The sequence below is a fragment of the Lycium ferocissimum genome, chromosome 4, assembly GCF_029784015.1.
Source record: "Lycium ferocissimum isolate CSIRO_LF1 chromosome 4, AGI_CSIRO_Lferr_CH_V1, whole genome shotgun sequence".
Classification (NCBI taxonomy): domain Eukaryota; kingdom Viridiplantae; phylum Streptophyta; class Magnoliopsida; order Solanales; family Solanaceae; genus Lycium; species Lycium ferocissimum.
In genome coordinates, this window is record NC_081345.1 from 31,818,217 (window position 1) to 31,835,480 (window position 17,264).

At 33.3% G+C, this 17,264-nt stretch overlaps 2 protein-coding genes across 2 annotated transcripts; both read left to right on the forward strand.

Annotated features, from left to right (window-relative positions):
* Positions 1-4,779: 4,779 nt before the first annotated feature.
* On the forward strand, positions 4,780-7,227 carry LOC132052310 (nudix hydrolase 18, mitochondrial-like). The gene is made up of 5 exons (XM_059443800.1): positions 4,780-5,159; positions 5,532-5,640; positions 5,758-5,847; positions 5,958-6,086; positions 6,443-7,227. The coding sequence occupies exons 1-5, from the start codon at positions 5,080-5,082 to the stop codon at positions 6,836-6,838; spliced, it is 804 nt and encodes a 267-aa protein (XP_059299783.1). The 5' UTR covers positions 4,780-5,079; the 3' UTR covers positions 6,839-7,227.
* Positions 7,228-12,849: 5,622 nt separating this feature from the next.
* LOC132052313 (probable inactive receptor kinase At1g48480) lies at positions 12,850-16,724 on the forward strand. The gene is made up of 2 exons (XM_059443802.1): positions 12,850-14,521; positions 15,768-16,724. Exons 1-2 carry the CDS (start codon positions 13,201-13,203, stop codon positions 16,379-16,381), a joined length of 1,935 nt encoding a protein of 644 aa, XP_059299785.1. The 5' UTR covers positions 12,850-13,200; the 3' UTR covers positions 16,382-16,724.
* The last annotated feature ends 540 nt before the right edge of the window (positions 16,725-17,264 follow it).

The following is a 17,264-nucleotide window of genomic DNA, read 5'->3' on the forward strand; positions in this document are numbered from 1 at the left end:
ATGCATTAATAGTTTGAAGCAATAAATAAATTGTAAAACTGGATGTACCGAAAACAAAGAAGAGATGATGAATTACTTGAATTTTTTCGGTAAATAATGTCAAAATTCTAAACAGATTCCGAGAATAAATGTTAATGGAGAGTTCAAGAAGCCTTATATCACTATTTTCCTTATTTAAAAACAAGATATTGAAAAAGTGAAAATATTTGAATTTATTGTTAACTGATTGTGTAAAAAAAAACTTTATAGCATCGGTGAATATTAATTAAACTCAATGGAGGAACCATACCTAATTCCGAAGATGCTCTAAAGAAAATTTGATTGCTCGTTGAGAACTACGAAATGGAGCTGAATCATTTTTTTTTTTTTTTTATGGTAATGACATCTCTTAGTAAAGCATGTATTCACCATTTAGGATCACAACGAGAGTAACATGTCAGAATTAATCAAATTTATAATAGTTAATGTTTATGCTATCCACAGATAAAACTGAAATTCTTTGCTTAATCATATCTCCAGTTATCACAGAGGGATTTATGTTTTGATTTTTATATTTTTCTTTTTATTTTCCATTTGGTGTCAGGTCAGGACCGGCCAGAGGGTAAGGCCTTTAAGGCCATTACTTTAGGCCCCCAAATTTTGAGGGCCCCATTTTCTAAATTATAGTATGTGTATATGTTTTTTTTTTTTCTTAAAAATATATTAAAAGGTATAGTGTAGAACTATGAAATATTTACTCCATCCATTCCAAAATCTTTCACTTCTCGAGTTTCAATTCGATTAATATTCGAAGCTAAATTAGATTTGATTAATTCAACATATTAAAAGTTAGATATTCAAAAACTCTACGAAAAGTATTGTAAGTTGCAATTTTTCTCATATCAATATGATGAAAAAATACATCTTAAAAATTTTGATCAAAATGTAAACGATTTGACTCTTTAGAAACAAAATATGATAAGTATGTTGGGATGGAACGAGTATAAAAAAGATTTTTTTTAAAATTATGATTGATATTAGTGTTGATAAAAAATAACTCATTTAAATCTTTCATTACCTCTGAATATAAATCTTTTTGGGTTATCTACGTTTGTCATTGGAATACATGACACAAAATAAATTAAGGCCTCGTATTGTAGTTTGGCTTTAGGCCACTAAATTTGTTGAGTCACCCCAGTGTCCTATCCATATTAAGGTCCAATTAAATCTGAATTCGCGTTAGGAAGTCCCACATTGGAGTTGGAGGTTGGGGGTGGGGTGGGGGGTGGGGGGCGTGTTTTAAAGCGCTTTCATACAAACAGACTCCGTACCCAGGGTAACTCGAACTTGTGAACTTTGATTAAGAATGAAGGAATAGTTACACTCCACATAAATAGGATAAATAGTTTTTACAACACCAATATAGTTTAATAGGTTATGTACTTATTTTCCTGATTATTGTATCGATCACCTATTATGAGATGTCAATTTGTTTTAATAATGTAAAAGAACTACACGGTCAGCACAGTGCACACAGAAATTAGCTTTCATAATATTGATGAAGGTTCGATTTCTTACTTCAATCATTTCTCGTCTCTTCACCCACCTGTAATAAGAAATTTCTAAAAAGTAGTATCAATTGTTGGTGCCTTGGTGGGATGGGACTCCAAGAAATGATACCTAAAAAGCTCGTGACATGTCAAAGCTCCAAAGTGACTGCGTTTCTCCATTTGATTGGTCCAACATATCAACCAGAGAAGTGGCTTACCCAACAATGGTTACACAAATTCAGCTAGAGTTTTATAATTTATTAGTCCTATAAGTGTTGCCGTTTAAAAGTATGTCACGCAACTTTGATAACCTTATTCAACAATACAAAAGTTTCATCTTCAAATTTCCAGAATCTCTATTTTGGAGCAAAGGCCCAATACGAACCACATTCTAATTGAGGATTTTGAAGGTCCTTTATCGAAACTTCCAAACAAAAGCAGCATATTATTCCGTTTGCACAATTTACAGAAACACAGCTATTACATGAGACTAACGCTTCGAAATTATTTGCAACTTCTTTTCCAAATATTTAAAATAATATTTATGGACAATTCCAAAATGTTTTATGGAATTTACATTAGTCACAGGTTGAGAAAAACATGAAATGAATAACGAAGTTGGATGACATTGAGATTACGGTTGAAACGCATAACTCTAATCTCATCACGCTTATCACTGGGGGTGGATCCAAAGTTTCCAGGTCATCTGAATAAAGTAATTTCAATGTGGAGAACAGATTTTTAAGTAAATTTACAAATTTCAAGAAATATTAGATATGAACTCATAAAGCACAATAAGTTACGTTAAGAACTTTAAAAGACAAACCCATCAAATTAAAAGTCCTAAATCTTTCTTTCATTTATCTTCTTTTCTACTTTTTCTTCATTGGTATTCATAGGGTTCATCCCACCCTCAAAACAATTCAAAAAATGTAAAGGGAACGAAGTTGGGCAATCTTGACTCTCAACTCTCGACATGTTTTTGTGGTCCAACAAATCTCAATACGCAACTAAAGCCCAAAAGCCTTTTCACGACACTGAGAAACGATAAGCTTAATTCTCCACGCAACAACATAGGCGGGGTGCGTATGACTTGGGCTATTAGCCTTTTACTATTCCTTTATACTTTTCGTGGAATACAAAAGAAACCATTCGTTTATTGTAGGAAAATTGCGCGACAGTAACAAATATTTAGATTGTATTTGCGAAACTAACTATAGTTTCAAAAAACTATGAAAGGTAGCTTAGCTACAGTTTTGGTTTTCTAGCAAATACACAATACACGCCAGAATCGTATGTATTGATCAACTATTTCCGTGATTTTAAATTTGATACAATATCGCCTTATGATAAATCGATACCCATTTGATACGATTGATACTACTTTGGCATAAACTTTTTGTTTGGCTGCTACTACCGTTGATACAGTCACTGCCTAGCTATGTTTTGCAATTACGCCCAAAACTATAGCTGTTTCTAAAAAAAAATCACTTTATTGTTTATGACGCGGGCTTGTGACTTGTGACGTGAGGAGCAGTGAAATTGGCTAATTGTTGACTGTTGTTTGTTGGTCCAGATGGTGGTAATGTGTTGAAGTCTATCAAAGTACACAAAGCACGTATATTTTTTAGTTATTGTTGGAAAATGAGACTTAAAACTCGCTTTTACACCGAGAGATGGAAAAAAGAATCAAAAAGAACTTGTCAAATGGACAATACCATGCCAAAGCCAACCACACTCACCAATTATTGCATTCCGATAACTCTTATTAGCGGTCTAAAACCAGTGGTGAATTTAGCATAGAAATTTTGGATATGGCAGAAGCCACAACTTACGACTTGAACCTTATCGTTATAGGCGAATTCAGGATTTTAAGAGGATGGGTTCACCATTGCTTTACGATAAGATATAAAATTTTATAGTGACATTAACTTGACGAGAAAAAAGTTAAAGGCTGCTTAGATTTTTTTATTTTTTTTTAAAAGCCGCAAAAGTGCATTTAGTCAGGTTCGATCCCGCAACCTTAAGGGATTAAACCCAATACTTATTCAGAATTTGTCCTAAGAGGTGTTGAAATTAGGATTTAGTTTCGCTTAAGTATTCTTTTCCAGAATGAGTTTAAATTATTTGTTATCATATATATTTATTTCACCAATATTTTATTTTTCATAATATTCACATATAAATATTTTGTAAAAAATTTCTACGAATCGGTGTTGGATAATACTACTTCACGTAACGTGCGTCCGCTCGGGAACCTTATTTATAAGCAGAAAAAACAAGTATATAGATAATGTCAAATATATATTTCCTAACTCATATTTTCGAACTTACAACTCACTCTCTAAATACCATTGATCTTAATAAAATCAAGTTGAACATAGGGCTAAAGAGAGATTCTTATCATTTTGGGAATCCCATCTTCAAGGATAATGACACATGATGTGCAGAACTTAAGCATCTTCCATTCATTCTAAAAACCTTTTCTCTTTTGCCTCTTTCAAGTAAAGCTTGGATAAGCTTCTTGTACTAGTGGTCACACAGCTTCCTTAAAGAGGATGTCCCCAAAGGCCAAAAGACTGTTTTTAAGCTTTAAGTGGGTATATTTGGTCTTAATAAGCTCAAAATTGTATTGTTGTTTCCTCCCAAATTAATCCAATATGCAGTCAAAAATGTCTTCTCTGCCCAACTTACTATATAGGAAGATACCTTGTGTATTTCCCAGGCCCTAGCTCGCACTTCGCATGCAATGATGCAAGCATTACAATAAAATTGCCTTTTTTGTGCTCAATGTTGCAGTTTAATATTCGTACGTACCTAAGTATATATTCAGAAATGGATTCAAATTTTAAGTCAATTAATATATTCTAGCTTATCACTCTATTCACAACTATTTTGTAGTAATGGGTGCGACTATTGTAATAAATATGCATAGAGTATATATATTATTTAAAGTTCAAGTAAAAGAGTTACCAATGTCGTCACTGTAATAACCTATACTTAGTGAAAAGTTCATTTAATTAAACTTCTATGCTTTAAATAATGGACTTAAAGAAACACCCCAATTACATCTATTTTATCTTATCTTACTCGTAAATCGTGAGTGTTCATTTTAGTTTTTAACCCAGTCAAAGTAATTAGACATAACAACTCAGAAATTACAAAACCAAAAATAATGACTGACCACGTATAACCATTTTTCTTTTATCTATTTATCTATCTTTTCCTCTTTTCAATTATTAAAGGAGCGGACGTACAAAAAAATAGCAGAGGATGCCCTCTATTTAGGGGAGAAATGGTTAGATTTAGCTTCTAACTTCATATGTATATTAAAGGAGGAGATGTAACCCAAAGAAATAGCTAACTCTTTTCCATTTTTAGGCAGTTGACCATTCACAAATCATTGCTTCTTATTTTCTCCATCCATAACCGCCAAATTATAATAATCCTACATATAGTTGACTTCTCTTCCATAACCTTTTTTCGTTTATAAAGAGAAAAAGAAGAACATTGTAGTTGGATTTTATTTATTTCTTCGAATTTGAAGAAAATGTTCAAGACATTTTCTATGTCCTCCCGAATGGGAAGAGACTTGCAGAGATACAATGAAGGTTGTCGTCAAGTTGTTGGGTGCGTTACCTTTTAATTCTTGTTACTTTTGAAATTCAATTCTTTCAGGGTTAATAGAAAATTTAAAATTTTCAAATGGGATTGAACTGTATTTGAGACCCAAAGAAAATGGGAAAGCTTTGTTCTTGATGATTGTTGGATATAATAACCTAGCCGTCCATCCAACCGCTTAAATAAAAAAAAGCAGGCGAATATAAAACATATGTATAACCTTATATAATCAGTGTATAATCTATGTATACCAGCTACGAAAAATAAACAGCAAATCCAGACCAGCTATGAAAAATAAACAGCAAATCCAGCCTGCTATTGTGTTTTATCCTTTAAGAAGTAGCTATGGTTATTTTTTCTCAATTGCATATGGTGGTGCAGATGCATTCCGTACCGATACAGGGATAATTACCAGTCAGGTTCTAATATTGATGACTTGGAGTTTCTATTAATCAGCTCACAGAAGAGTCCAAGATTAATGTTCCCTAAGGTACACACTATATCTTGGACAAGTCTATAATATTTTGTTTTCCTATTGATTTAGCCAATTAGATTATTGTTCCATCATCCCTCAGTTGACATAATTGGTTTTGCAATGAAATAACAGGGTGGTTGGGAAATTGATGAATCATTGAAAGATGCAGCTTTAAGAGAAACCTTCGAGGAAGCTGGAGTTCTTGGTGACGTTGAGATTCAGGTAAGTCATTAAACTAAGACACAATTTTGTATTGGAATGAAATAAATCTGAATATAGTACCAGATGCAAATGATTCAGGTTAATTAAAGATGTGTCATGGTTGGATGCAGGACTATTTAGGTACCTGGAGTTTCAAGAGCAAAAGCCAAGGCACATTTCATGAGGGACACATGTTGCCTTTGCTTGTAACCGAGGAATTAGAAGATTGGCCAGAGAAATCTGCCCGGCAACGTTTATGGGTTTGTTTTGGATAGTGCTAGTTTGCTGTTATCCCTTTGATCTCAATTTCTAATTAGGTCAGACAATACTGAGGCAGATTGATCAAAATTTTAAATCAGTAAACGCATGCTTTAACATACATTTCGACAAAATTTGATAAATTTTAAAATACATGTATATTGTTGGACCTTAAGGTTCATTGCCTCAATATTGGATCTGCCTCTGTATAGAACCTTTTTTTATTTCAAATACCGTAACTCTGCTCATTAAAACTTAGGTAAAGGCGATTTACTTTTATCTGCCTAAGTTATGACGGACGAAATTATTTTGTACCCGTGCCGGTGGAAAGTAACGGAATGTTTGATTAAATTTGCAGATGAAATTTGATGAAGCGAGAGAAATATGTTGGCATCCATGGATGAAAGAAGCTTTAGACGTCTTTGCTTCTAAGCATGCGAAGAGAAACAAAGAAGAGCTTCAGACATGCCCTTTCAAGGAATTATCAAATGAAGTAATGCCAAACAATATTGGTACTATAGCTAACCAAATGTACAATATTGAAGAGCCAAGAATGGACAATGCTGAAGCTAATCCTTTGACCTGTCATGAAGAACCAAGCATCAATCCAATCTTCAATGATGAACAGTTAATTAATTCCGTAGCTGATTCCATGTTCAATGAGCCACTGTTCAGTGAAGAACTGGGAATAAGCCATGTAGCTACATCAATGTTTAATGAAGATACAAGAATAAGCATTACTGCTCATAGCTAGCAACGAAAGGAAGGAGAAACATCAACAAGCTTAAGAAGCAACAGTGGCGAATCCGAAATTTAGACGATATTGGGTTCTGAAATGTATCTCTAAATCTATATATACCCTTGCGTTTTGCATATGTATATTAGTTCGATCCTGAAGCACCGCTGAGAAATATTAGTAGGCATTGTAGCTTGAAGCAAGGATCAAGAATCAGGGATGCCTATTCAGTAGAATTCTCAAGGTGCCAGGAATGAAGATAGTATATGAAAGGATGTGTTAAATGTACATAGATTAGGGACTTAAGGTGCATAGTCTTTCTTCTTTTCCTTGTTGTAAATACTCCTTCACCAATATATTATCAGTGTAGAGACGGACATATTTAATGTATATGATTTTACTTACTATCTCTGTATCTTCAGCCTGCAAACAAAGAAAAAACAGTCTTGGAATTCACTCTCTCAAACTGTAAATTCAAGCAATAAAAGAAAGAGGTTAAGCTTGAGTTCATTCAGGGGCAAAGAGATTTAGACGAGTTTAATGTACAAAGTCTTCCTTCATTCTTGAATTCATTGAGGTTCATACATTATTTGATTAGCTTTATTGTCTTCAAGAATCACATGATTTCCTTAAATTAATGATGCCTCAGACATGTTTATTGGGAGTTCACGAGGACATGCATGCCCATTGTCCAACAAAAATCTGTTAAAATAACAACTCAAGACATATGGTTGATGGGAATGGAAGAATACAGAAGAGTTTAAGTTCGATGTACTTGGGGTGTCAAAAGTATATTTACATAGTCATGTCACCTGTAAGGAAATTATGGGTGAATTTCTTTCATAAGCATTAATTGGTAAACTGGTAAAATAATTAGCATTACTAACTTGCTATCACAAGTTAAATTACATGTCATAAATTTTAACTCATAAATGCAAATAGAGCTTTTAGTTTGCTTGAAAATTTACATTATCACAATCATGAGCTCTTCTAAGTTTATCGATCAGATTAGCCTACTTTGATTTATACATTGCCTTGCCTGCTAGTTTGAAATACTGTTGAGTATCCAGCTTCTCAAGTTTGAATATTCCTTTGAGTCCTAAGTTTTTTTTTAATCGGGCAAAGCGCAAATATACCCCTCAACTTTGCGATTTAGAGCAGATATACCCTTCGTTAAAAAAGCGGTACATATATACCCCTGTTGTTACACAAATAGTGCAAATATACTCTTTTCACTGACAACTTTTTTTAAAAAAAATCATTTAGCTTATTTTTTTAATAAAAAAATGTCACGTGACTTTAAAGAAAATGTCTACCCATTTTTTAGTAGACTTATTTTTTTAAAGTCACATGGTAATTTTTTTCTTGGTGGGTCGGGTCTGGTTCTTTTAAAAAAAATATATATCTCCGTGCTACACATTTTTTTAAATGAACTACACCCGACCCACCAGAAAAAAATTATCACTTGACTTTAAAAAGTCTAACAAAAATAAATGAGCAGACTTTTTTTTAAAAAAAAGCCATATGACTTTTTTTAATTAAACAATAAGCTAAATGATTTTTTTTAAAAAAGTTCCGTCAGCGAAAAGGGTATATCTGCACCATTGGTGTAACGCAGGGGTATATATGCAACATTTTTCTAACAAGAAATATTATCTGCTATAAATCGTAAAGTTAAAAGGTATATTTGCACCTTTTCCCTTTTTAATCTTCCGTGGAACCTTTTAAATTGTGTCACATAGTGTCAAGAATACCAGTTTGCAGCTAGCCATGTCCTTTTTTTTTTTTTTTTTTTTTTTTGGTGTATGCGGCATTGGATGTTTAGATGACCAGAAAAGTAGAGGAAACTAGTCACAGGAGTGAACAAAGTGAAGCGTATCCTTAGGATTATAAGAGGTTAAATTCACATACTGTCACTCTAACTTTCCAGATAAATTTACGGAGAATTTACAAGTAGTTCAGTTATTTTAATGTATGATAAAAGAGTGTTGTGATTTTACTATCATAAATCATACGTCAAATTACCTCCAACGTATAGGTGTAGGTGGTCGCTTAGTTTTTTAATTCATTCGATATGTACATACATGTCTTTGGCCTGTTTGGCATTATTGTGAAAAAAATATGAATTTGTGACGAAATATTTTGATGAACAAGTTGTGACGGAATTCATCAATGTGCATGTAATTTATGACAAACATGATAAATTGATAATCTATCACGATTCAGTTGCAAATTTAACACGTAAATAATAGTATCTCACTAATTTATAACAAAATGAGGGTCTATTACAATTCGTCACCAATTTGACAGGCATATTGAAAATTCACAAGCTTTTTGGAGAAAAATAAAATTTCGGACGTACCAATCGAGGATAAAATTGTGACGGACCCGTGAACCCCGTCACAAATTTTTTAACATGACAAAATTTAATTAAAATTATTTGACTTTTTGGTGGAAAAAATATTCACAAATTAGTGATGAAATTGTAACGGACTAATTGGCTTATAACATATCCGGAAACCTTACTCGTCAGAATGATTATGCAAAATCTTCAAGTCCTCAATCATACTGTTTATGCAAAAGGTAAGGAAAAATATATCCTTTAGCCAAATCAGTTTCCTTTCTTTCTGTGTCGACTACAACAGCTATATTACTCATAATTAAGTGCCTGATGACAAATGAAGCACTGTTGTTTTGCAATTTCACGTTCATGTTGAATACTTTCCTGCTTGATAGTTAAATTAGAAAGTTGATAAGGTCAAAAAAGTTTATTTTTTATTACAACGTCTAATTCTTTCGAATATAAGTGTTTGCTTTTCTTTCTTTTTGGATGAACTTGGAGATGCGTGTTTCTTTAATGCAAAGAGGTTAAGCCAATTTCTTTACCAATCTAGTCCAGCATAGCAAAAGTAGTACAGTTAATAAGTTGCAAAAGCCATATTATTACTTGGATTAGAAGATAAAGAATTTCTTCTCATCACATTCATTAAGATAAAGTGACACTCTTATGATTACAAGATCCAAGGGAGGTGAATTAATGAAGTTTTTCAAAAGATTAGTAATTTCCGTTAGGCACCAGCTTCCCCATTACTACTAACTAATTAATGATTTGCTCTTTTCGTGTCCCATAATAAAACGGTCAAAATAGTGTACGTTTCTTCGTGTTCTCTCCTTATTTTTTACTAGTGGAGTTAGAGAATACTAGAATAAATTTGTCTTTTATTTGGTTATTTTAATAAATTAAGAGAGACTTATTTATTTTTTACACTTTTACCCTTATTATTAAATAATTATTTCTAAAATTTAGTAGAGTACTAAGTAACCAAATTTAGATCTTCAAAGCATAGTAATTTGTGGAACTTAGTAAAATAAACATTTAATAAATATTTTTTGAGGGGATTGCAAAGTTGCACTAGTAAAATGGAACAAAGGGAGTATTAGTCACTTTTTGCCTTCTAAATTTACTTTTACTAGTGTAATCAATGGCGTATTTGTTAAGTAGGACATGTAAGAACAAATGAAGGATACTTTAGATAAATATACTATTATAATTAATTAAATATTTCTAAGGGTCTAAAAAGACTAAAAGATAAATAATATGGATCGGTTATAATAGTATTTAAGAGTATGATTGAAAAAATGGATGCATGAAGACAAGATCGGGCTCCTCTCCGATTCCTTTCTCTTCATTTTCCTAAAGTTTTAACTTAGATTAGGGACAAATGACATATGTTAAAATTAAGGGCACACCGAGAGAGAAGGAACAAGACTCTGTTTATGCTAACAAGCTTCAAGTGGGTACTAGTAAGTAGTAATACTTCTGGAACTAAAATCTTTACTACAAATACTAAAGTACTATTTACGTTAACAGCTATTAAGTCTTGTTATTCATAATTTGCTTTGTTTTCTCCACCTATCTTTAGTTGGTAAGACCCTTCATTCATCCAGTACATGAACTCTCTCTCTCTCTGTTATAAGAAATCGATTGGATTCCTTGTGCTTAATTACACTCGATTGAACAAACTAACTTTTTAACAAATTGTCAAATTTGTTCTTCATAAAACAAGCACGCCTAATTAAGAAAATGTCTTAATCATAAATAATTACTACTAGTAGACTTTGATGTAAATATCGGGCAATAAATTTTTACCATTGATGACTTTAATGCAACAACAGTATCTCAGCATTCTCTTTTTTTTTCTTTTTTCCCCTTAAAAGCTAAAGGCTGAGGATCGAATGTGGAAAAGGGTATGAATAGTCTTTAGTCTGGATGCAACCATGCACTTTAGGATTCTTTATATATGTCAGTTTTATACGTATGTGGGGGGAAAGGAAAAATGAAAAAGAAATAAAGAATGATGAATAGTAAATTCACTTATTCCTATTTTTGGACAGACATATATAATGGCAGTTCTCTTCTGCATTATCCATGTGGGAACGTACTTTGGTAATTTTGTTCGCTCATTGACAATAGCTTTTGATCAACCATGAAAAGTAGGAAAAAAAAAAAAAAAAAAAAAAAGGAAATTTGTCAAGAAAAGATGGAAAGAAGAATCCTTGTAATTATTGTTATTAAGCTCTTTGTACTGGTGATGTGAAAATTATTTACACAATCAATATAGTAACAGAGATCGTATTTTCCCCGAGAAAGTAATTCATACTCTGCTATATATATATACATGCAAAAAATTTAACCTTATGATTTTTCGGTGAAGGGATTTAAATGAACTTCTTCCGCCCCTCTAGCTCGTCATTGCAATCCGATCACTTGGAAGGTAATTAGTAGTAAAACTCTATAATAAACACTAATTAGTGATCTCAAAGAAATAATACTATAGTATAAACTATGCTAATAATGTAAAATATCATTACACTATCAATACATATAACTTAGACCTAAATATTATTGATGGAATGGAAAAGGTTTCTTGAAGTTCTAATTCAACCAAGAAAATGACTAAGAAAACAATGCTTATTCACCAATCACGCCACCGTGTATTCTCTTTTCTTATCCTTCCTGAAAAGCATTTGTCACCGTTAGTTAGTTGATCTTGAGTGTTGATTTATAATTTTATATTGATTATTTTCTGATCTGGATGATGATATAGTTAGCTGTTAGCTCTGGTTTATTTTGTCAATTTTTAATTATACCGCAACTTTCCTCACGTGTCGAACTTAGAATTGACCATTTGTGCAAGTTTATATACGCGGAATTAATTCTCGAGTATGTAATGAAGGAAATTTTGAAGAGAAATGTAGATAGGTCTTTTACTTGAAATATTAGATGAATTTCAATTGTTTTGAAATACAGTGCATCGAATCTATTCAATAGAAGTCCTATATTTGATATAATTGGAAATTCAGAAAGAAAGAAAAAAAGAAACAAGAATGATCTACTATAACTAGCTAGAGGATAAAGCATTCTTACCAAGAGATTTCCTATTCACATTATTTGTCAGTAAATTTTTGTATCAAGATCGTTTTGGATTTGTTGGGTCCTCGTAAGGACGATATGATGCTGGACGACTTTGGACAAAACAGGCAGAATTGGCTCCCACTCTTCTTTTGCCATCTTTTCTTTCTATCAAACCTATCCTCATGATAAAAGGTTTTAATATCTTCTAATATTTGTCTTCGTATTGATTTCAGTAGATTTTTGTTGTTTTTCTTCTTTTTTCACAACCAAAAATTTCTAGTGACCAAGGTATAAAACAAATATTCTTTTCATTTTAATATTCTTATTTTAACATACACACGTTTTGGAAAACTTATGTCACTCTTCTCTTTAGTACACAGTGAGCAAGCTACAAGCACCTACTCCTATTAAGATAAAAGGCAACAGGTGAAACTTGAACTTGATGCAGCGAGCATCATTATTATATTTATGCTTAAATAAAGGAGTGGAGATTCATATAGCACCTCAACTTGTTTGATATTAAAGCGTGTAAACATTGTTATTGTTGCTCTAGTTCTAAATTAATGATACTCTACTATCGAAATAACATAAAGAGCAGTCTGATGCAAAAAGCATCACGCTAACAACTAAAATCACAAGGTTTAGCAAACACTTTTAAAATATATGTAATCAATTAAGACACATTAAACGAAAAGGGAATAAAAGAAGAAAAAGAAAAAGAGCAAGATTTGATACTTGCTCTCGAGAGCAGAGACAGTACTCAATCATGACATCCATCAACTGGTAGTTGACCATAATCAAATGCTGATTTAACAGCTAATTTTGTGTTTCTTTCTTTTTTCCACTCTCTTTTTATTGTACTACTACTATACATTTTTCATCACTCCTTCCATTTCTCTCTGGTATAAACTTCTAGCATTTCTTGCTTCTTGCACCATATTTAATTACACACACAATCCTGACAATGTCGACAATGTTGTTGTTGCTCATTCTCATTCATTCTCTCATGTTTATCACAACTTCATCTGATCTTACCACCGATCGCACTGCCCTTCTAGCCTTTCGTTCCGCTGTGGGTGGCCGTACATTACTCTGGAACACCACCAGTACCTCCCCATGCAACTGGGCTGGCATACAATGCGAAAACAACCGTGTCACTGTACTCAGGTTACCTGCATCCGCTCTCTCCGGTACACTTCCAGTGAACACAATTTCCAACCTCACTCGTTTACGTACACTTAGTCTTCGTGTCAATCGCCTTTCAGGTCCTCTCCCTAATGATCTTTCAAAATGTGTTGAGCTACGTAACGTTTATCTGCATGGTAACTTTTTTACTGGCCCTGTTGGTTCTTCTCTATCCGGACTTCACTCTTTAGTTCGGTTGAATCTTGCTGATAATAATTTCTCTGGTGAAATTCCATCTTCGTTTAACAAGTTGACTAGATTGAGGACAGTTCTTGTTCAGAAAAATCAGTTTTTTGGGTCTTTACCTGAGTTAAAGTTTCCTAATCTTGAACAGTTTAATGTGTCTTTTAATAAACTAAATGGTTCTATTCCGAGAAGTTTGGAGAAAATGCCTGTGAGTGCTTTTATTGGGAATTCACTTTGTGGAAAGCCTCTTGGTGTTTGTCCAAGAAATATGACTCAACCTGCTATAGCTACTGCTGGAATTGAAATGGGAAATTCCAACAAGAAAAAAAGGTTTTCTAGTGGAGCTATTGCAGGGATTGTCATTGGTACCGTTGCAGGTTTTTTAATTCTTTTGTCGATTTTGTTGGTATTATTTAGGACGAAAACTGGCGAAAAAACGAGGTCTTTAGATGTTCAAACAATTAAGCAACAAGAAACAGAAGTTACTGAGGAGAAGCAAATCGAGAAACCTGAAAATGAAGGTGTAAATAATGGGAATTTAGTGGCTGCTGGTGCATCATTGAGTAGTGGTGATGAGAATTGGGTTGAAAATGGGGCTAAAAAGCTTGTGTTTTTTGGTGATTATTTTAAGGCATTTGATTTGGAGGATTTGTTGAGAGCTTCTGCAGAGGTTCTTGGAAAGGGGACATTTGGAACCGCTTATAAGGCAGTTTTGGAGATAGGTACAATTGTTGCTGTAAAGAGATTGAGAGATGTGTCTATATCTGAAAGGGAGTGTAAGGAGAAAATTGAAACAGTTGGAGCAATGAATCATGAGAATTTGGTGCCTCTCAGAGCTTATTATTTCAGTAAGGAGGAAAAACTTCTTGTCTTTGACTATATGCCTATGGGGAGCTTGTCTGCACTTCTTCATGGTAAGTTATAGTTAAACTCTTTCGGTGTCAATCTATGTTGCTTAGACTCTTTAAAAATGTTACCGTACCCCAATTGGATCCTCAAGAAATTCACTACTTTTGGAGGATCTGGAGCCCATCGATGGCATGAATCCTAAAAAAATCACAATATTTAGAGAGATCAGCATGCACTCTGTGATATTTTTGAAGAATAGGAGTAACATAGCTGCCAATATCGGGTGCTTTTACTTCTTTTTCCCCTTTTTTTTTTTTGGTTAAATAGATAATACTGATATATATATATATATATATATATATATATATATATATATACGTTATATCTACATTCAGATGAGAGTTAATGGCGATAACGCCATGTTGTTGTCCCAAAAAAGCACCCTCATGCACTGTAGATGCACTGTATTTTGTTCCAGCTTTTTATATTTTGTTGGAGCCATGCTACTTATTCCCCCGTTCTATTTTCTTGGCCCTTGTTGACTCGGTACTCCCCTTAAGAAATTATATATTAGAGACGTTTGTTTTACTAAATTATGCTTTGGAAATATAAGTTAAACTACTAGCTCTTTATATAGTTACTTTATGATAAGGGTTATACGAAAGAAAACAATAAATCTCTCTTGATTTTCTTTAATGAACAAGTAAAAAGGAAAATTTATTTTTATTTTAATGGCCAAGTAAATGAAACTGAGGGAGTACCAGTGCAATCTGTTTTTTCTTTTCATTCTTGAGTATCAGAGTAATTAGTTTGACTTTTTGCTTACAGTGTAACATGCAATGTCTATATTGGGGCCCTCAATCCAATGAAATGTGATTCTAGAGGCTATAAATAAGCAGTAATTTCTTATCTTTACCTTAGGCCATCATGTAAAACATGCTTCTAATATAAGTATGTTAAATCTAAAGTTGTTTGTAATTAAAAGCAATAAGTAGTACTCCATTTGATTTGGTGATTTCATTATAGCCAAAGGGTCCTTGTGTTTTTTTGTAGGTACCCTGTCTAACCATAAACAGGTAAAGTTGCACAAGCACAAACATAATCTCTCTTTTAGCCCTAATAATTAGTAGGGTCTAATATGCTCTTTTTCTAATTGTTCAAACTGTTCTGGCATGTGAATTTTTTGTATGAACTTATTATACAGTTTTGTCTCTGCAACACTTGAAAAATGTTAAAGTGAGCTAAGGAGTTGAAAGGAACTGTTTGCTTGGAGCCTACTTTCTATTCACTACAATTTCTTTAATTTACTAGGAAGCAAGGGGGCTGGCAGAACACCATTGAATTGGGAAATCAGGTCCAGTATTGGCCTCGGAATTGCCCGTGGCATCGAATACCTACACTCTCAAGGTCCTAACATCTCCCATGGGAATATCAAATCATCCAATGTTCTTCTCACCAAATCATACGAAGCACGCGTCTCAGATTTTGGCCTAGCCAACTTAGTTGGCCCTCCATCCTCCCCAATTCGAGTAGCAGGATATCGTGCTCCAGAAGTAACCGATCCTCGCAAGGTTTCCCAAAAGGCAGATGTCTATAGCTTTGGAGTATTACTCTTGGAGCTTCTTACTGGCAAGGCACCAACTCATGCCCTTTTAAATGAAGAAGGTGTTGACTTGCCAAGATGGGTTCAATCGGTTGTTCGCGAAGAATGGCCTTCTGAAGTTTTCGATATTGAACTCCTAAGATACCAAACTGCTGAAGAAGAGATGGTGCAACTATTGCAGCTAGCAATAGATTGTACAGCTCAATATCCTGATAACCGGCCTTCAATGATCGACATATCTAAGCAAATTGAAGAGCTTCGACGTTCAAGCTTATATGATGATAATCATGCACACTCTGATCTTGCTAATGCAACAGATTGAAGTGGTCCTTATTAGTCTCTCAAGATGTGTAGTAATTAAGCTAAAAGTCAGTTTCATCACCCAATATAATATACAGCCAATTTTTTAAGCATATTGAACTTCTTGTTTCTTGTTTCAGTTTGAATTTACAGGTTATGGCCCATTTTCCTCCAAAGTTTCTATTGTAGTGGCACCTTTCATTTTCTTTTGGGGGGCCAATATCTGTACCATTTATTCTTGTTGGGTTGATAATGCTTTTTGTAATTATTACTACTTCAGCTTTTACTTGTTGCTTTTTCTGTTCTTACCGTCAATGGCAGTTATCTGAAAATAAGAAGCATGCGTGCATGTGATTCATTCTGGATATGCTAAAGCCAGCAGGGAGATAACATTGAGAGTTGTTCTAAGCAACAAAGTGGGACATGTGAAGTTTTCATAATCTTGAAGTAAATTCCCATTACAACAGTAAGAGAAATTCAGTTCAATCACTTATAAAGGATAATTAAATCATAGGTACATGCAACGATATTATTAACAAATGAAAAGACTTGTTGATAGTTATACTAGCTTGATCTTCATTATTCACCCGTATGATAAAGTGAACTTATTAAATTAATGAAGTGAACAAATCAATCTCTTTGTTAAAAGCTCATTCAAGATATTTCTACATGTTGAAACTTTATTTCCCTTGACCCCAAAACACAACAAGAGGTTTGCTACTGACTGACATTTTATAACCATGATTCTTGGGGGCAAAATCAATAACTATGATTCTTGTTGATTGATTTTAGCTGTGTTAGGAGACCTCTTTTTCACTTTAAATCTCTTCTTTTTCCACTATTAAAGGCAAAATAGTTTTTCTCTCAGAGAAATTAGCCAGCACCATGAGAGGGCAGCAAAATTA